General features: G+C 39.8%; 1 protein-coding gene across 3 annotated transcripts in view; it reads left to right on the top strand.

The window, feature by feature from the left end:
• The window catches only part of PAPSS1 (3'-phosphoadenosine 5'-phosphosulfate synthase 1), a 112,968-nt gene that overhangs the window by 45,167 nt on the left and 46,041 nt on the right, over window positions 1–21,760 (top strand). For all 3 annotated transcript variants that reach the window (XM_010858576.1, XM_010858578.1, XM_010858579.1), the window contains exons 6-9: window positions 8,308–8,421; window positions 10,952–11,063; window positions 13,394–13,599; window positions 15,308–15,443. In XM_010858576.1, coding sequence (XP_010856878.1) covers window positions 8,308–8,421; window positions 10,952–11,063; window positions 13,394–13,599; window positions 15,308–15,443 — 568 coding nt within the window. The remainder of the gene's footprint in view (window positions 1–8,307; window positions 8,422–10,951; window positions 11,064–13,393; window positions 13,600–15,307; window positions 15,444–21,760) is intronic.

Raw genomic sequence — 21,760 nt, forward strand, 5'->3', positions numbered from 1 at the left:
GCTTGGTATTGGAGAGACTTAACGAAGTGAATTCTACCAGGTATTGTTTCTTCAGTATTCTCTACTACCAACAAAAAATTAATCAGTCCATCTAAGAAAGAAATGGAAAATTTTTATTGGGGTCAAATGTGCAAAGTCACTTGTGTCACTTCTTTGTGACCTCATGGACTGTAGCCTGCCAGGCTTTTCTGTCCATGGGATTTTCCAGGCAGGAATGCTGGAGTGAGTTGCCATGCCCTTCTCCAGAGGATCTTCCCAACCCAGGGATCAAACCCAGGTCTCCCGTGTTGCAGGTGGATGCTTTATAATACAAATTTTTATTTTATCATTGCTAATATATAGAATCGATTTTCACTGAGAAAAAATATTTTTAGGGTGCTCTACAAAGGGTATTTTAGGATGAAGAGTATTTTGGTTCTGGCATCTCTGGATTGTCTTATTTCTCTTTTGATCTGGCTTATGTAGTAAAATTGGAATAGACAGTGGAGTCATTTATGTATTTAATTTTTCAGTATTTTGTCAGAGCATCTTTATTTTCTCAGTGTGCTTTGGTTCACACATTTTTATTTAAGAAGATAGAAGACACTGGAAAATATTGAAGGTTTTTAAATTCATTGAAGTTTTTTTCCTAACCCTTGAATGGTCACTAGATGGCCTGCTGGTATTGCATTTTCACTTGGCGGGTTATGACATAAGGAAGTAGGCTTCTTGCTGATGGTTTTAATCTAATGTGATATTTTAAATACTGTTTTTAAATCTACTAGGAACTCTAGATTTAGTGGTGCTATAAATTATTTAAAGGTTTGTCTTTTTATGAAATGGTGGTTTAGTGCTCTAAATGGATTTTATACTGTACTAAAACCAGACTTTGCAGCTCCGTTTTCAAGTGATGCCAGAATGTCATTTGGTGTTCATGCTTGGGATGCATGTAGTTTAGATAATAGAAATTTAATAGTTACATAAAAAAAATGATTGAGCTCTAGCGTTCAAATCTGTTGAGCAGATTTGGCTTAAGAAAAAGTTCAGAATATACTTAAAGGAACAATTTAAAATGTGAAGTCACTCTGTTTATTAACGTGTTCACAGTTAGGAGCATTAAAAAGAGAAGGGAAGGACTACTATTTTCAGGTAGTGAATATTCTACCAGCCAGTTTCCAGGAAAAAATGAGGAGTTGTCTCTGAACAAAGGTATGAATACAACACGTTAGGTCTTAGATTGTATTTAGTCAATCAAATAAAAAAGTTTTGTGTATCTATGTTACATATTAAGTTTAAATGAATATTTGAATATTTCTAGACCTACCTCATTAATGGTAGTAAATCGTTAGTCAGCCAATTAGTCTGTCAGTCGTGTCTGACTCTTGTGACCCCATGGACTGTAACCTGCCAGGTTCCTCTATCCGTGGAATTCTCCAGGCAAGAATACTGGAGTGGGTTGCCATTTGCTTCTCCAGGGGATCTTCCCCACCCAGGGATCGAACCCAGGTCTCCTGTGTTGCAGGCAGATTATTTACCATCTGAGCCACTAGGGAGGGCCCTAGTAAATTGTTAGTTAACCTCCTATTCACGAGAACTCCTAGGAGTACCCCTGTTTCCTCTTTACCCTTAAATGGTGACTGTGGAGTTGTTAAGATCAGAGTTAACTTGGACTGCAAGGAGATCCAACCAGTCCATTCTAAAGGAAGTCAGTCCTGGGTGTTCATTGGAAGGACTGATGCTAAAGCTGAAACTCCAATACTTTGGCCACCTCATGCAAAGAGTTGACTCATTGGAAAAGACCCTGTTGCTGGGAGGGATTGGGGGCAGGAGGAAAAGGGGACGACAGAGGATGAGATGGCTGGATGGCATCACTGACTCAATGGACGTGAGTCTCAGTGAACTCCGGGAGTTGGTGATGGACAGGGAGGCCTGGCGTGCTGCAATTCATGGGGTCGAAAAGAGTCGGACACGACTGAGTGACTGAACTGAACTGAACTGAAGGGTTTAGGTGCATAAACACCTGTTCCTGACCTGGCTTGTGATCTATTTTTGTTTTAAAGGAAGCTTCCTGATGTAAAGGGTTTTATATGTACATGTTGCAGAAGAACACATTTTCTGATAGCTGTATCTCTGGGAATCCTAATGAATCCCAAATAAAATGGATAGCTCATGTGGCAGAGACTTCATGTTCTGTTATCCAGATATCTTGTCTCACTTTGAGATGGTTTTGATCTTTTTTGATGTTTAATCGTGGTTTTGGAAACTAAAAATATTTCAGTAGAATGTGATAGAAACTGGCTGTGTCCACATTTTAAAAACAGTTTGTCTTCCTGATAGTTCTCTCCTCTCTACATGTTCAGTCTACAGAGAACCTGCTTCTTCCAAACATGTATTCCATGTTCCTGTTGACTCCTGCTGTGTTTGTGTTAATTCCAAACATATTTGCTTTATGTACGTTTTTGAAGAGAAAAACAGTGGCAACTTCTCAAACCTTTATTTTGCCATTGGTTAGGCATCAGAAGAATTTTATATTTAAGTTATGAGGCTAAAATTCCTCTTAAAATAATTGCTGAGTGTGAATTTTGAAAAGGAAAGAATTTTGTGACCTGCCGTGTAATGAAAAAAATTAACACTCAAATTTTAAAGTTTTAATGATGAATAAACATTTATATAATTTAAAATTATTTTCTTGATAAAAGGAAAAAAAATGCCTTCTTTCTTGGAGCCTTAACCACTGGACTGCCAGAGAAGTTCTAAATTCCCTCTTTCTTAAAAAGAAAGTGATTATAGGGGAATTCCCTGGTGATCCAGTGGTTAGGACTCAGAGCTTCCACTGCAGGGGTCCCAGGTTCCATCCCTGGTTGGGGAACTAAGATCCTGTAAGCCATGTGGCATGGCTGATAAAAATTAAAAAAAAAAAAAAAATGATCATAGCCTCTATGTTCATGCAGATAAAATGGCTTGTTACTAAAAATGCATTCATCCTAAAGCTATGGCATTATTAGTATACAAAACATTAAACAAATAATTTGGCCAGGCTTATAATAGAGATACTGCTCTTTCATGTTCAAACAAGTTCTCTTGGATTTGCTCACCAACTGTTTGTACCTTTTGGTTTTTCACCGAGGGTGTGGTTGGCAGGAAATGGACATGATGTATAGAAACCTTTGTTGATTCTCGGCTCTTATTTTGAACAAACTCTCCTTGGAGGGTGCAGATTCACATACTGGGGTGCATACTCCAGTGTGGTATGTGATACAGAAGGGAGGTCCAGGACCGAGGTGAGGCGAGGACAGAGCCTGCCTTGTGCTGGGAGTGCCGCAGTGGGCAGTGCTGCTGCTCCTCATTAGCGTGTGTGGCTGATGCTAGTGATGCTGGCTTAGCAAACCAGCTAAAAGTGCCCTGTTGTATCCAACAGAGATCAAAAGATTCAGTCTGTTGGGTGCGCTCCTCTGACCCTCCAGGATGGTTGACAACTGTTAGTGGTAAAGCGGGGGTGAGGGTGGAGGAAAGTCATCAATACCCATCAAGAAAGAGGCATCCCATCCTTACAAAGTAGTATGGGCTTCATAGATGCCAAAGAAAGCTTTAGGTAGAGTTGTTTGTATCAGTGAAATCCTTCTCTTCCCTGGAGTTGCTGTGTCATTTGTTCCCAGACTGTGGATTCTGTTTTTTAAAGTTTTAAGGGATCCAAAGTTGTGAGAATGGAGGTGTTTGATTTATTTACAGTGATGGGGCTTGAGAAAGTTTGTTGAAAATCATTCACTTGTTATTAATAGAAATGTTTAGGTGTAACTGAAATGTTGAATATCTTTACTTTTTGTCTAGATCTTTATTAACACAGAAAGATCACATGCTGAAACCCTGGGAATTGTAAATGTTTAATAAAACCATGAAAAGAAACTAAGAGCACTATGTGTGACAAAATGTTTCATAACTTAGTTTTATGGGAGAAACAGTAAAGGTTTTATTTTAATTAAAATTTTTTTTAGTTTATTTTTTTATTTGGAAGAGAAGAGTGTTGGGACCTGAGTTGGAATCCCAGCCTCAACACTTATCAATTAACTATATGACCTTGGGAAAAATAACCTAATTTCTTTGGCTTTGATCCTCTCATCTGTGAAATGGGAAATAAAAATAGTACCTATCTCAAAATTGTTCTGAGAATTCTATTCATGCTTAGAACAGTTCCTGGCATGTAGCAAGCACACTGTAATTATTATTTATTGAGTATTTATTGTGTGTTAAGCACATTGGAAGACAGTGTAGCAGGGATTTGGGGTAAGTTATTAACCTCTTCTGAGCCTCAATTTCCTCATCTGTAAAAGAACGATAGCAATAGTTTCTTTTACTTTCATAGGTAGGATTGCATGAAAATTAAATGAATTAATTCATGTGATGCCCTTAAGGCATTGCTGGGTTTGTTGTTAGCATCCAGTAAATGTGAACCCCCACAGATTACATACTTTAAGTCATTTTTCACACAGCCATGTAACTATATATATGTATATGCATATACTCACACACACACACACACATATATGTATTATATACATACACACACACTCATACCCTTGTTGTTGTTAAACAGCTGAGAAAGAAACAAGTTGAGAAATGCAGATAACCTGTTCAAGGTTGCACAGTTGGAATTTGATCTCAGGCCTTAAGTAGCCAAATCAGAAATAAGTGACCTATAGACCTCTGTTGCTTTATTGTATCTTTTTGGTTTTGAAGGTGATGTTCCTCTGATGTTTTTGTGATTCATATAAATATTTAATTTCAAGTGTGTTTTGTGAAATTTTATCATACTCTTTCTCTCAAAAGCCTTAGTGAATGTCTAACTGTGTAACTTTTAATTCTAGTATTTGTTGTGGAAGACTTGAATTCTTTATTTTGCAAAAATGTGTGTTTCTCAAGGCACCTTTGAGAGCTTTACACATACCCAAGAAACTAATTGAACATAAGGGTGCATGTGCAGTTCACTTAACGCATGTTACAGTGTTCTGGGAAACTTGGATTCTGAATTTTTATTTTCTGGTTGATGGAGTAATAGACTTTGTACAAACTGCTCAAACTACCAGTTGCTCTATGATACACCTATGGGTGAAGAACACTTGAAGGGAAATGTTCAAAAATGATGTTGATAACCATATATAAGGGTGATGGGTTTTTCTCATTTCCACATTTTCTTTACTACTGTTTATTTAATTTAACTATTTATAAAATTATTATAAATTATTCTTTATAAAAATAATCAAATAATTAATTTATTATTTCAAACAAATGTGTTAAAAATAATTCCTGGAGTTAGAAGTATAGAATGGACTACCTTAAGCTGTTTCTCTTGCTAGATTTTAAAAAGAGACTTTACCTTGTTGTATTGTATTAGTATCTATAAAGAGAAAATGGAAGCAGCTTATAGAAGCTGTCTCTCCTCCTTCACCATTGTTCTTTGTGGTGCTCATGTAGTGTTTACTGTTAGTAATAAGTAATAATAAGTAGTCTTCTGCTGTGGGTGCCTGCTGCAGGCTTAATTGCAAAAGGAGGTGTGGAAGGTTTATGAAGCTCTCTGTGCTCTGCAGTTTGTGTTTAACACACACTCTCTGCTTTCCCCTGAGCAGTGGGATTCTCGAAGGACAAAGGGCCCCCAGAGAGCTGGCTGAACATGGCATGGTAGCAATCAGTGCTCCTTTATTTATGTCTTTTAATTTCATTATTTCTTTTCTTTCTTTCTTCATATTTACTCTTCTCATTCATTCTTGAGTTTCTCCTGAGAAAGATCAGAGGCCTTGAATTTACTGGCAGGAGGAACTTGGTTTTGGTACATGACTTAGCCAGAGCTGTTCCATCTTTATGGGCTTTCAAGGTGGCAGTAGTGGTAAAGAATCTCCCTGCCAATGCAGGAGATTCGGATATGATCCCTGGGTTGGGAAGATCCCCTGGAGGAGGACATGGCAACCCACTCCAGTATTCTTGTCCAGAGAATCACATGGACAGAGGAGCCTGGCGGGCTGCAGTCCACGGAGCCACAAAGAGTCGGATACAACTGAAGTAACTTAGCACACATGTTCCATCTTTGAAGGAACAGAATATCAGAGAAATGTAGGAGAATAATTCTTTCTAGATTCACAGGGCCCATAAAGACTGCTTGAGTGGTGGCATTCAGGCTTTCATGAGGTCATCTAGTTTTGAGACACACATCTGACTCTGGTTTTTCCATCTGCTGAAGATATTACTATAAGTCTGAATATAAGTTGAAGTTTCTTCCCAAACTTTTTCCTTAGGAAAAGCAGTAGGTAGTGTCTTAAACACTTGGGGTCACAAAGAGTGGGATGCGACTGAGCTACTAAACAACAACAAATTGATACATTGTTATCATCCATAGTTCATAATTTACGTTAGGGTTGAACATTGTGTGGGTTATAATACCTGTGTAATGACATTTACACACCATTGTAGTATTATACAGAATAGCTTTACTGTCCTAGAAAATCCCCTGTGTTCTTCCTATTCTTCTCCCCTCCCCATCAGTTGGGCAACCACTGATGTTTTTACTGTGTCCATCAGTTCAGTTCAGTCACTCAGTCGTGTCCGACTCTTTGCGACCCCATGAATCGCAGCACGCCAGGCCTCCCTGTCCATCACCAACTCCCGGAGTTCACTCAGACTCACGTCCATCGAGTCAGTGATGCCATCCAGCCATCTCATCCTCGTTTTGCCTCTTCAGAATGTCCTATAGTTGGAACCATATAGTATGTAACCTTTTTCAGTGGGTTTCTTTGATTTAATAATCTGCCTTTAAGCTTCCTTCATGTCTTTTCATGGTTTGATAGCTCATTTCTTCTTAGGGCTGAATGACTAATATTCCATTGTCTGGATGTACTGCCATTTATTCATTCATCTACTGCTTGTTTTCAAGTTTGGGCAGTTTTGTGTGAACATAAGTTTTCAGCTCATCTGGGTAAATACCAAGGAGCATGATGACTAGGTTGTATGGCGAGCATATGGTTCAGTTCAGTTCAGTTGTTCAGTCGTGCCTGACTCTTTGTGACCCCGTGGACTGCAGCACGCCAGGCTTCCTTGTCCATCACCAACTCTCAGAGCTTGCTCAGAACAGATTGTCTTCTAAAGCAGCTCTACCATTTTGCATTCCCACCAGCAGTGAGTGAGAGTTCCTGTTGCTCTTTCTCCTTGTCAGCATGTGCTCAGTGTTTTGGATTTTGACCATTCTAATAAGTATATTCTAACAGGGTTATCTCACTATGGTTTTGAATTGCATTTTTCTGATGATATATAATGTAGAGTATTATTTCATATACTTATTTGTCCTCTGTATAACTTCTTTGGTGAGGTGTCTGTTCAGGTCTCTGACCCATTTTCTAATAGGGTTCTTTTCTTACTGTTGAGTTTTAAGAGTTCTTTCTATGTTTTGGATAATAGTCCTTTTTCAGATACGCCTTTTGCAGATATTTTTTCTCAGTCTGGCTTGTTTTATCATTTTCTTGAGAATTAATGTATTTTTAAATGAGACATTGCTTAGACATATATGAAAAACTTAATCAGTGCCAGTTTTATATGCTTATGGAGGTTACTTGATTGATTTGACTTTAAAAATTTAGAGTAATTAAACACATTTGATAATTATTCCTAGGAGAATGACAGGTGTGAACAGGCCTCGTGAAGGTCACCTAATGAGCAGTGTCTGAGAGTAGTGTGTAAGTTTGGGTCATCACAAATAGATACTTGTGGGATAAATGAGAAAAAGCTTTGTCCCAGTATGATATAAATGAGTACTTGGAGTTGGGATAAAATTTCCAGAATGCACTTCATAGGAGGTCAGAGAGTGCTCTTTTTCAAACCGAGGTGGTGGGAATAGAGCTGACGTGCTCTGGAGTACTGTATTACATGGCTAATTAGGTGGTGTTAGTGAGGCTGGTGATAAAGATGTGTACGGAAGCTGGAATAAAATGGTTCCATAATATGTTACAGATAATAGTGATGATGTTTAGAGTGCTTTTTTTGTGTGTTTGTTTCTAAATCCTTTTAATCATTATTACTTACTTGAGGTCACCTCTGTGCAGTTGCCTGATTTTGACATACATGGTATACTGTGGGAATTGCTTTCACACTCAATAGTGGGAAATTACGTGTGACGATTTCTTGCGTGTGGGATGTTATCTGCTTGGGAGTAGGCCAACCGTCATTAGGAAAATTGATTAAATCCTTCTCATACTGTTTTTAAAATCTCTTTTTGAAACATTAACATACCTTTTGGAGAACTCTAAATTGTTGGATCAAGCATTTAATTTTGCTTTTGTTAATGTGTAGGATATTGTTCCTGTGGATGCCTCTTATGAAGTGAAAGAACTGTATGTGCCAGAAAATAAACTTCATTTGGCAAAAACAGATGCAGAAACACTGCCAGCGTTGAAAATTAATAAAGTAAGTGCTTTGTCCTTTTTCCATATCAAGTGCTTTAATCCTATAGATAGTTGTTGGTTTGAGGGCATGAGTGGTGGTGGTGGTCATAGTTGTATATATCACCATTTCCAGGGATGGGAAATATGTTTAATTTATAAAACCATATTCCCAAATTACCGTGGCTTTGATTTTATTTTACTCATAATATTTATTTTGAAATACCAAAGAATAGAGGTTATATAAGATTTTAGGTTTATCAGAAGGAATGGATTCTAAAAAGTAAAAAGCCTTTAATAATTAAAATGAACTTTTTTTTCCCCTAAACTTTGTTTCCTAATCCCTTGCCAAGACCCCGATTTTCCCTTTCTTATATTGTGAAGAATAATTATGTTGTATATTGTAGCTCTAGTAATATCATTAGGTGTTTTTCCCAATAAGAAACTGCTTAAACTAGATGTGAAGACAGTGGAGATTATAATTTATCACTTTCAAATCTTTAGAGAATTTTAAATTGTATCATTCAGATATACTTTAAAAATAGGTTTAGAAATAAGAACTTAAACTAGGAATAGAATTTCCCAGCCTTTCTTCTAGTGTAGTAAAAATCCCAGACACCCAGGAAAGTGCCAAATCTGAAAGTAAGGAGGAAGGGAAAAATAAAACCCCCAAACTTTCTGAGGCTGGAGAAAGACTCTTCAAAGACTTACTCAAATTCCTGATAGGAGTACATTGTCTAGGTGGTTTGTGTGATTGGGTTTCTAACCGGAAGCTAAGACATGTTGCAGGGAGCAAGGAGAAGGGGGAGTGGGGGAGCAGAGTCACTCAAAGCTGACTTTACTAAGGAACAACAGATTTTGTCACTAACAGACTTTGTGTCAATTGAATAAACACACACGCACACACACACACACACACACACACACACACACACACACCGGGGTAGGGGGAGAGAGAGAAGAAAGAAACTGAGAATGAATGAATCCGAATCCAGGTCAGTCAGACTCTGTAACCCAAAAAGATAGTAGCTTTTTCAAATGTGAACCTTTTTCAATACAGTGGTTTGTTCTTTGCTTAGCAGTATGAAAAATAATTAATTAAAAAACGTAGGCTACATCATGTAATGTATTAGCTTGGGCTTCCACAACAAAAACCGTAGCCTGGGTGACATAAACAACAGACATTTCTTTTCTCACGGTTCTGTAAGAAAGAAAGTCCAAGACCTAGGTGCTGGCTGACTGGGCCCCTGACAAGGCTCCCTTCCTCTCTGGCTGTCAGACACCTTCTTGCCATATGCTCAGGGTGAGAGTCGAGCTCTGGTGTCTCTTCCTTCTCTTATGCAGGCACCAGACTATTGGATGAGGACCCAACCTTATGACCTCATTTAAGCTGCATCACCTCCTTAGGGCCCTATTTCCAGTTTACACTGGGGGCTTCAACATATTTAGGGGGGACATAAACATTCAGTTTATAGTAAATACCATCTAGAATTAGATTCCAGTAGAGACAAATAGGGACCATGTCAGATGCTTAGGAAGAATTAATAAGAGGAGAACTTGAAAATGAAACAATTTGGTGCATGAATATCATTTTTTCCTGTGAATTGAAGGAGGGATGTACTTTGCCATTATTTGATTTTTCAGTGGAGCATGCTGGCCAGCATACTTTGGGAATACATGGTAAGCCACATCTTACTGCACACCTCTTGGTCAGGTGCTTTATCTTGTCTCTTTTGAGAATCTCTTTTAACATGTACCAAGTTAAAAGTGAGCATATCCAGCTTACATTGTTTTGTCGCTAAGTCATGTCTGACTGTTTTGCAACCCCATGGACGGTAGCCCTCCAATCTCCTCTGTCCATGGGATTTCCAGAGTGGGTTGATATTTCTTTCTCCAGGGGATCTTCCTAACCCAAGGATTGAGCTAGCATCTCCTGAAATACAGGTGGATTCTTTACCGCTGAGCCACTGGGGAAGCCCCCCCACCCCCACAGCTTACATGAATTCATCATTAATTTATCAATTCTTTAATATTCTGATCAGATACACTAGAAATCTTAAAGTTCAAGAAATAATACAGTGTTTGTAAAATGAATGTCATTGGTGAGGGACCCTTTTGGTAAGTATTTTTATCTAAAGTTTGTTTTAGTTTAGAACAGTGGTTGTCAGAGTGTAGTTTCTAGAATGTTATTGTTAACATTTTCTGGGTACCTGTTAAAAATACAAATCTTTGTCCCCCATAGCAAACCAGCTAAATCAGAAACTGACGTGGAATGGTCTTTATTTAACAAGTCTTCCAGAGGTTTCTTACACATATTGAAGTTTGAGGAATGCTGATTTAGGAGATGCTATTCTTATTAGAAATGTTATTTAAATTTATTAAGAAAAATGCATATTTTCTTAGTGCCTTTGTTGTTTATTAGATTTGTATAATCTATAATCGTTCTTGAGAAGTTTGTTACCATTACTTTCAAAATGAAACTCCAGAAAACCATTACTGCTTTTGTTGCTGAGAACATGAAATAGAGCATTGTTCTCTACTGTCTCATTTACTAGGTGGATCTGCAGTGGGTGCAGGTTTTGGCAGAAGGCTGGGCAACCCCGCTGAACGGCTTTATGAGAGAGAGGGAGTACTTGCAGTGTCTTCATTTCGATTGTCTTCTGGATGGTAAGACTTTGGACATTCAGGTGCATTGAGTGTGGAAAAGAGGGCACATATTGGCAGGGATTGGTCACTGTTTAGAGAGAGTACTGGTAACATCTTAATTGGAGATAGCACTTTAAGACTAAATTGTATCAGTACTGAATATTTTAAGTATATCCTGAGATCCTCTTTCCAGTTTTAGTTTTCCTGATTGTGATTTATTGTGAGGGAGAAGGACAACCTGGGGGTTAGGGCTGAAAATGGATTTAAAAAACGAATGCAGTTTCCCTATTCCATATCTACCTGATCACGGTGGAAAGCCTCTTCCAAAAGTGTACATAGTCTCTAAATTGTGCTGTACTGAAGCCCATGCTTGCTTATTAAGCCAGGTGTTCTAACAAGGAATCAGGGAGTCCAAGTTTAGAAATCCTGAGATAGGTGGCTGAAAGGATGGTTTTCTTATTTTAAAACATTGAAGCAATTGCCAAAGAAATCTATATTTAGGATATTGTCATTACATTCTAGCTACCTTAAACTTTGTATACTGTTGGTAACATTAATTTACTACAGTAAAGGAGATATTACTAACTTGTAAAGAGCTCTAGTGCCATATGATCTGGCAATTCCCCTTCTGGGTATTTATCTGAAGAAAACAAAAACAGTAACTACAAAAGGTATATGCACCCATATGTTCATTGCAGCATTACTTATGATCACTAAGACATGGAATCAACCTAAGTACCCATCAGTTGGTGAATGGATAAAGAAGAGATACACACACACACATGCACACAGAGGAATATTACTGAGCTGTAAAAAAGAAAGAACTTTTGCCGTTTGTTGCAACATGGATGGACCTAGAGGTTATTATGTTAAAGTGAAACATGTCAAACCGAGAAAGACAAATTTCCATGTGATTTCACTCATATGTGGAATTTAAAATACAAAAGCACAAACAAAACAGAAATAGAGTTGTAGATACAGAGAACAAACTCATGGTTGCTAGAAGGGAAGGGGTGGGAGTAGGCTAAGGTGAAAGGGATTAAGAGGGGTAAACTTATAGCTATAAAATAAATAAGTCACAGGCATATAATTATTAGCATAAATATAATACTGTAATAATTTTATATGGTGACAAATGATTACTAGACTTACGGTGATCATTTCATGATGATTTAAATATTGTATTTAAATGTTGAATCACAGTGTTGTACATCTGAAGCTAACGTAATATTGTACCTCAGCTACAATACTTCCATTTAAAAAGAAGTCATAGAACCCTACAAAATTGCAATCATGTTCTTCTGTGTTATGAAGAACTTTTTTTGACCAGGGAAATAAACAGATACTAGAAAATGTAATTCCTAATCCTTGATCTCAAGAAACTTTTATCACAAGAACATAAGGATTGAATTTTACTTTTTGATTTTCTTCTTTGGAAATAATGGTAGAAGTTACTATGGACTGCCTCCTTAGTAATGATTCAGTCTTGGATGTGGTACAAATCTGTCTATTAATTTTCCATTTTGAACTCTACCTTGTGGTGGTAATTTTAAAATAGTCAAGCAGTTATCACTGATTTTGTTGACATCTTTCGCCCCAAGAAGGCATGCCATGATTTCCAAAAAAATATGGTTTCTCTTTGATACGTAAATAACATCCACATATGAATTTGAGAATGCATTTTATTTTCCTAACCTGTACATGATGAGTGGGAAAAGAAGAAAACACTTTTAGCTCTTGAAAGGTTGGGAACCGAGAATGTGCCTTCTGTCTCACCAGCAGCATATTTTGATGTAAATGGAGACACTGATTATTTACTTGTTTCGTCACCCGTGATAGCTGACATTAGTTCCATTCTGATCAAAAAACAAAAAAAAACGTTATGAATGTTTTTGTCTTCCTTTCTCAAGGATCTAGACCCAAGTCTAGCAAGTATCTTCAAGTAACTTGCCACTCAAAATGTAGTGATCAGCAAGGGTTCATATTTGTCCTGAAAGGGCCCTGAAGCACAATTGCTAATCTTACTCGTACATTTTTGGTGATGTTAGGTTTAACCAGCAGTTCTTCCTTGTTACAATCTGTGATTCTTCCCCCTAAAGACAGATTCATGAATGGTTATGAAGAGTATTGCTACAATTGATGTTCTGAATTTTTGCTGTTTTTTTTTTTTTTTTTAAACTCTGGATTTGTTGCTTGTTCTCTCCCTGATTTTCTGTGCCAGGTGCCAATAGAACTTATCACTGGAGTAGTAAATCTTTTATTTGAAGAGTGTCTGCTGAAGTGTGAAAGGTAGATATGAGACCTGTTGAGTAACATAAGCTGTGCGCTTTATCTTCTTTTGTGCCCTGCAGGGGGTGTCATTAACCTGTCAGTACCTATAGTCCTGACGGCTACTCAGGAAGACAAAGAGAGGCTGGATGGCTGCACGGCATTTGCGCTGATGTATGAGGGCCGCCGGGTGGCTATTCTTCGCAATCCAGAGTTTTTTGAACACAGGAAGGAGGAGCGCTGTGCCAGGCAGTGGGGAACAACATGCAAGAATCACCCCTATATCAAGGTCCTGAGTAAACCTTGCTGCGTTTTGTCTTGATTTGCCAATAATGCTTGTGCTGAACTGTGAGGCATTACCTGTATATCAACTCTGCCATCAGAACCATTAATATTTTGCAGAATCAAGGCTGGAACTTATATTCGTGTGATGAGCATACAAGCTTGTCATTTTGGTGCAGACACATGTTCAGCAAATATTGTTTAAACACCTCCTGTACGCCAGGCCGTGAGCTAGGTGCCAGTGCTGGGAACGTTGGGTGGTGTGCACGGCAGGCACAGTCCTTTCGTGCTTGCTGTGAGCTGTCTGGTGGTGGAGCAGATACTGATCTTGTAGTTACGGGTAGGATGTGAGGGCAGGATGCTGCGGGAGCCCACAGCAGGGTGAGTGGATCTAAGCTGGACTTTTAATTGAACATTGTGTTTCCGGTATGCAAACAGTGCAGTTTTAGTCTCCTCACAGGGCCTCATGTTATTTTATGTATTGTATGTGAAACATTATCACCGAAGTCACATTTCTGTCCTTTGTTTTAAAGTAGACTTTGAACTGTAAGAGAAACTGAGGGAATTCCCTGGGAGTCCGTGGTTTGGACTCGGCGCTTTTACTGCTGGGGCCAGGTTCCATCCCTGATCAGGGAACAGAGGTCCTACAAGCTTTATGGGGCAGCCAAAAAAAAAAGCCCTAAGTGAAATTTTAGTAGCTCTGTATATCTAGAAAATGTATATGCTGCTGCTGCTAAGTCACTTCAGTCGTGTCCGACTCTGTGCGACCCTGTAGACGGCAGCCCACCAGGCTCCCCCGTCCCTGGGATTCTCCAGGCAAGAACACTGGAGTGGGTTGCCATTTCCTTCTCTGATGCATGAAAGTGAAAAGTGAAAAGTGAAAGTGAAGTTGCTCAGTCGTGTCCGACTCTTAGCGACCCCATGGACTGCAGCCTACCAGGCTCCTCCGTTCGTAGGATTTTCCAGGCAAGAATACTGGAGTGGGGTGCCATTGCCTTCTCCAGAAAATGTATATAGTATCTGTTTAAATCATGGAAGTGTGCTACATTTTATTTCATTATCTTCTGTAGGACAAAAAAGAGCAATTAAATTTAAAAAATAGGCAGATATGGGACTTTGCTGGCAGTCTAGTGTTTAAGATGCCACACTTCCACTCCAGGGGCTCAGGTTCGCCCTGATCGTCGGTAGGGGAATATACTGAGATACGCTGACTCCTTTGTCCTTAAATGCCATTCACTGTATCCCTGGATACTGTGTTCCCGTGCCCTGTTTGTTTTCTCTGTAACATTAATCACTAGCTGGTATTCCTCTGATTTCTCCTGTCTTTTCTCATCATCATTACTTTAATTGCTCAAAAGTTTAGGATTGGAGAACACAAAGAGAGCAGAGTGACCCATTTCTCTGTTAATCGACATGCAGCAACAATTAAAAGAATGTTTTTGTTACTTAAAAGGTTATAATTATTCATTTCGATTTTGTTTGCATTTCATATGCAAATATAATAGCTGTATCACAAATCTTTTGTGAAATTATAAAATGTATTTTAATTCTACAGCATTTCTCATTCCCAGTTCAGTTGATAAGCCAAACAGATTTACCATTAACCTTAAGATGAGCATAATTTATAGGTATATATAACTTGTGTGAGAGAAATGTTCTTATTTTGATCTTGATTCCTGTTTAAAAAAAAATAATTTTCTTTCTCTTGCCATTAGATGGTTATGGAACAAGGAGATTGGCTGATTGGAGGAGATCTTCAAGTCTTGGACCGAATTTATTGGAATGATGGTCTTGATCAGTATCGTTTTACTCCTACTGAGCTAAAGCAAAAGTTTAAAGATATGAATGCAGGTAAGACACGGATCTGATTATCTCACATGGGACTGTTTGGAGTCTCTGCTTGATGGGGAAGTTCTTAAGGATTTTTTCCAATACTTACTAAAAAGTAAGACAGATTGAGGAGTAAAGATAAGTGGAGTTAGCAATGGAATATGTAAGGAAAGCTTATAGTCAGTCTGAATCCACCTGTGTAGTTCGCTCCCATTCTGTGTAAAACAATAGAAATAATGACATTCTGCAGAAAACAATAGAACAGCAATAACACGTTCACTCTTCATTCACCAAGTGCTCGTTGCTCATCTGTTATATGTGCCTGAGTGCCAAGCGCTGAGTATTCACAAGTAAACAGGAGCTTATGGTGTATTAGAGAGAGACAGTCAAAAAACAACAGAAAAAGTCACTGAAGAGTAGGTTAATAATGATTTCAGATTTCTGAATTAGGATGAAGTGGAGCAGTGGAAGTGGAGAGTCTGTAGAAACCCTTCTTTATAATACTGCCTTAGAAAGTATCCCAGGACAGGGATTCTTATATTAGACATCTGTGATTAGCAGGTCTTTTACACAAAGCTAGGTAAATAATGTGTTTATGCTGGTACACCCACAGGTGCCACAGCGTTTGCTGTAGATTTTGGGAGGCTTTTTTAAGGTCTGAAGAATTTCAAGCCTCTTATAATCATACTGCTTATGAATTCTCACTCTGGAAATCGTTAAACCCTAAGCATGGGTACTGCTTTTTCAAATAACTTCTGTGTAGAAATTGAGGAGATAGCTCTATTGTAGTTTGCTGATAATTGATACGACATGAAATGGATCAGGAACTGGAGATGTGATCTGGGCACACCCCTTCAGGGCTCCATGGGCCTCAGCAGCCTGCTCATTCATTCACATTTCCTGCTTAGACACCTCAGGGTATTTGATAGTGTAGGACCACATTTCTGCTTCTGAATTTTATTCCTCACCTCTGAGTTTGAAGCACTTATTTGGCCTAAGCCACTTGTGCAGGAATTTCTCTGTGACACCCGCTGCTTGCTGATACAGCAGCTTGTTTTCTTCCTTTTTGCTGACAGGTTTGGGCAAGTCGCAGGGGACTGTATCACGCCTGCTGTAAGTCCGGATGGTGCCCCTTTCTCTTTTGTCAGTATGTGACTTAAAGGTCCGTGTGTAAGTCTGGTTTGGCCTTTGAAGTGTAAGGAAGCGGGGCTTCTGGGAGAGGTTTTCCTTTCTGAAGAGAATCAGGCTTAGGACACAAAGTTATCTTTTTCCATCCTTCTTTTCCTCTTGCTTTGGGCGTGATCATGCACGGGTTCAGTGTTTGGAGCTCCGGCAGCCATTCTGTAACTATGAGAATCCATGAGAATCTTATACTGTTGAGTTTCTGATCAACCCTCGAGTCCTCTGTATCCACATTTTTTACTCAAAAGACCTAATGCATGTTTCAGTTATAGAAGATGCTTCTAGTTGAGTCTTATCTTGTTTGTGGCCAGAAGCATCTGATAATTTAACACGTATAGACCTCTTTTTTTCTAGTAAGCAGGAACATGTTTAACTGAGGACTTGCTGAGTATTTTTTTTCCAATATAATTTATATCAGGAGCTCATGTTAATAATAATCTTTTGGCACTGTTGAAGGGTCTTATCATGAAATTATCATTCATAATCGGAGACTTTATGTTACATCTGTTTTGCATTCTTCCTTGTGGGGCCAAACGTTTTAAATCATTTAGAGAATTTGTTGCATAATGAATGATTGCAACTTTTGTTTAAAGTAGCTGGGAGCCAGTTATTTGCCTTAAATCAAGCAAAAAAGATGGTGGGGTGTTATTTTGTTTACTTTTCCATTTTAGACTAAAGCAAATAAACAACAGATTGAGGACCTTCCTTTATAGTTCTTACTCATTCTTTTCCGGAAGCCAGTAACAAGTCATCTACTTGTGTGTACAAATCATAATTCAAGGGAGAGAAAAGAGGAGATTCTTTTTTTTCTTTTACTTAGGATTCCTTTTTAACCTCTTCCCCCTCCTTCCCTCATCATAGTAGAAGAACTCTGATTACCTTGTGTGGGCTGTTGTCCTGTGCACATTGATAGGGTCAGTTTTGGTGTTTCTAACCCATTCTGTAGCTGGAAGGATTGGAAAATCACTAACACCCATGTGATTGCAGGTGTCATGGTTCCAGGTGGCAGGTTCTTTGAACCATGGATGATTGACCATTATCTTGGAAAGAATGAATTTCACTTAAGCCAATTAAGAGCCACATTAGTGTTTATTATACACAGTGGAGTCCTGCTGGGTTACAAAAGGAAATATTGGCATAATTCCTTTCAAGCTAGTGTGTGCTAGCACAGTGCTGAATACATCTGAAAAAGCCTTGTAGAGTTTATTGAACCAGACCATATTTTAAATGAATTGATAGAAACAGTAGATAGATATCTTAGGCAAAGTTGGGAATGATAGATACATGAGGAAGCTGAGGTGGAAGCAGATCGTCTGCCTCTGAAGGCACTGCCACAAGGCAGTGAGCAGGAGATGCTACAATCTGAGGTTGGGTGACAGAGCCTCTATCAGCCGGGTCAGGGCACACTCAGATGAGGCTGTGAGCATTATCTGACAAAGTGAGTATTTAAAGACGGGTGGTCAAGGTTAAGGGAGCTGCCAAGGAATGACGAGGCATTTGGGGACTAGCAATTTGGGGTAGTATTACCATTCTTGACATGGTTTCTTAAGTGGGGAAAGAGAAGGCTGGCACTGCAGGGAAGGGTAGCAGGCAGGAGATAGTTGGGGTGTGGGCGTGGCTGTGGTCACCATGCTGGGGGCAGATGTTTTCTCCTCCATCCTCTGCTTGCCTGTTGGGGTCTGCCTTGGGGAGGTAGGCGTGCAGTCCTCCCCCTGCCCCTGGACACACACGTGCACACACACGTGTGCACGCACACACACATGCACAGGAGACATGGACTAGAGGGGAAGGTGAATGCAGAGCAGACAGTACAGGGTCTATTTGGCAAAAAGCTTTATATTCAACATTACTTTTCACGTTAATTTGAAAGCACTTTGAAGAAAGAAAACAACTTGCTGCCATGTTTGGGGTGTGAGAGTCCCTGTTTGTGAAAAATTCTAGGCTATTCGTATTTACTCAAGTGGCCTATCTCTGTCTTGTGGATTTTTTTTCTTTATTCCCTCATGAGCAGTTCAAGTAAAAGAAAGACTGGTGATTTATGACAGGCCCGAGGGAGGAGGGGGATCAAACTAGTTTTTTGTTTGTTTGTTTCCAACTATCTTAAAAAATCTCCCACGGAAATAAACAGAGTGCCCTCACCTCTCCCCTCTCCCCTGGCAGCCGTGGCACTGTTCTCAGGACTCTTGTTCAGCTATTACACTGATTTGAGGAAAATCAGAAATGCCTGTACTTACAGTTTTGGAGTAAAATGGCAGATAGTAGAGCTTGCCTAGGACTGAAAGAGAAGACTTATTAATTAGTGCTGTATGTAGGACAGTTTTCAGAGAAGTTGAAAGGAAGGAAGCAGGAAGATGTTGTAATTCTGGGTTTAGCGGTTGGGCTGCAGTCCAGGACTCTGCCTGTGGGCTGGGCAGCGAAGCGCAGTTCTGAGAAATCTGGGGGAAGGAGTTTGGAGCACTCCCCTGCTGACCAGTCCATTCGTGGCTCACGGCAGCTCTGCTGGGAACCTGCTGCCGTCCCTGGGCCCTTTGCTGAGGAACTACAGTGCAGGGGCCCGGCCCAGGTGTTTTCAGTATGCCGCATTGTGTTCCAGGACCGTGATGCTCGGTCAGGCAGCCTGTGCCCTGCCTGTATCCAGGCGGTCGGGGTCCACCCTCCTTCCACCACCAGGAAACACTCTGGAGCCATTCCTTCCCCGTCGCATGTCAGTGCAGTCTCAGAAGAAGCTTCCCCACTGTCTTCTTCCCCTTCCACCTGCTGCAGGGCAGGGATCACACTGTACTGAACATAATGTGTTGGCTCCTGGCTGGTATCGAATGCAGAGGAGAAGGAGAGAAGCTGTACTGTGGGGTTCGTCCTTACTTAGGCATGAAATGTAGATGTCTGGGGAGCTGGGCCTGCTTTTGGCTTGAGATAGGCGGGTAATAGTGAAGGTGGAGAAATTGAGGGGGTGGGAGCGGTAATGAGCAATATCTATTGAAATGTTTTTAGTAATAAGTCTCTGTAACTGATGAGTTGGAAGGTCAGGACTTAGAGATGCAGCTAACAGAAGCCATCTGTATGCACATGGTAATTGAATCCAGGCAGAGGGGTAAGTTTCCTGAATGAGTCTGTAAAGAAAGAATGTCATAGGACCCAGCAGTGAACCTTATGGTTCTGAGAGGACTACAAGATGTCAGAAACAGGTGATTAGACTAAAATGGGCCAAGCAGAGTATAAAATGTCATACGCATTTGATCACATCTGTGTAAAAATGTATGCATAAGGAGAAAAACTAGGAGACTGCAAAAAACCCAAACCAATTATATTAAGATCATGCATTTGGGTTGGTTCTTTTCTCTCCAAATTTTCTTCAGTATTTCATTTGTATGTATGTGTTAGTCATTTGTGTCTGACTGTTTGCGACCCCTTGGACTATGGCCTGCCAGGCTCCTCTGTTCATGAAATTCTCCAGGCAAGAATACTGGAGTGGCTACCCATTCCCTTTTCCAGGGGATCTTTCTGACCCAGGGATCGAACCCAGGTCTCCCATGTTGCGAGGGTAGCACCTGTCTTCACTGTTGCCATGTGGTTACGGTATATGACCCCACGCACAGGGTGGGGGTTGTGATCTGTCACAGGAGCCTGCCTGTATGCTGGGGGAGGAACACATTGGGTGAGCAGAGGCAGTGGAAGTCTGGAGGATGGTTTACTTTATATGGAAAATGTGGGGCACATGTTTCTCTGCAGCAGCCTTCTGGTTTTGCTGTCTCTCCACTCCACCCCCTGACTCTCACCCACATCAACCCTGCACAGTCTCCTAGGCCAGTTCTCTCTGAACTATGGCTGATAAATGCATAGCCTCTGTTTGGAATGCAGTATCCTTCCTAACCTGTGTTTCAGAATTCTGTGTGATACCACGTGCTAGGCTTCTTTCCATCTTTGACAAAATGGATAATTCTGTGTCCTCAGACACGTCTGCCTTCCTGCTTCCACACTTTTGATCTCACCAGGTGGCTTGGCTGTAGTGTTTTCACTTCCATCACCCAAATTTCATTTGTCTTTGAGACGTCAGTAAGTTACAGCCTGCAGGCCAGATCTGGCCTACTGCTTGTTCTTGTAAATAAAGTTTTATTGGGAAATATCCACACTCACTCGTTTATGCATCGTTCTGTGACTATTGTTGCACTACTCGTGCAGAGTTGAGTAGTTGCAGCAGAAACCCCATAGCCTGAAAAGCGTAAAATATTCACTCCAGCTCTTGAAGGAAAAAGTTTGCTTTTGTGCACAGCATTAGCAACTTCACAGTGTACTTTCTATAAGCCAAAATAATAGAATTCCTGGTCCTTTCCCAGAAATGAAGGCAGAGGGCTAAAAAGAGATGGAAATCATAATATTCTTGCCTAGAGAGTACCACGAACAGAGGAGCCTGGCAGGCTACCGTCCATGTGGTCACAGAGAATTGGACGTGACTCAGCAACTAGCACAGGCGCACACACACATCCCAGGAATGAGGACAGAGGGCTAGAAAGAAATGGAAATCATAAATGTTACTATTAAGCTTCAGTCATTTTGTAGGTAATGTCCCATTTTCAAACACAGTTGAAACTCTGATCTTTGGTAAAGCATTCAGTCTTAAACTAAGCCATTAGGAGTTATAAGTTAAAAGGTAAATATTTTATACCAGTTATGGTGTGACAATAGGGAATTCACTGTCCTTTAGGAAATGGGGATGAGAATGTGAAAAATTATTGAGAGTTGCTGTGAGTATCAGTGGGCCAAGGTCCATAGTAGCCCATTATTCTTTGTCCATCCTTGATGGAAAATTGATGGAGGAAAATTTAATAGTGATGCATGTTGGGTTATGTTAGTTGGGACAATACCTTGGGAATGTAAGCTTCCAATGGATCAGTTACTCCTGTTACATTGTTCATCCATGTAAGTTCTTTAGTGGAGAAACCAGATGGTAGGGATGAAAATGCAGTCTGCAGCTACAGACAGTTAAAACCATTTGGGTAATTCATTGATAAATAGTTATAAGGGATTGAAAAGACTGGAAGTTTAGGAAAAGCCTGGTAATACGGGGAAGAAAAAAATGGGCAGACCAAATGATCACTGCATTTCTGAATGGACCTGGTAACAAGGAAATAATTCTACCTGGAAGAAATTTTGGCAGT

Source organism: Bison bison, unplaced genomic scaffold (assembly GCF_000754665.1).
Source record: "Bison bison bison isolate TAMUID 2011002044 unplaced genomic scaffold, Bison_UMD1.0 scf7180017864389, whole genome shotgun sequence".
Lineage (NCBI taxonomy): Eukaryota > Metazoa > Chordata > Mammalia > Artiodactyla > Bovidae > Bison > Bison bison.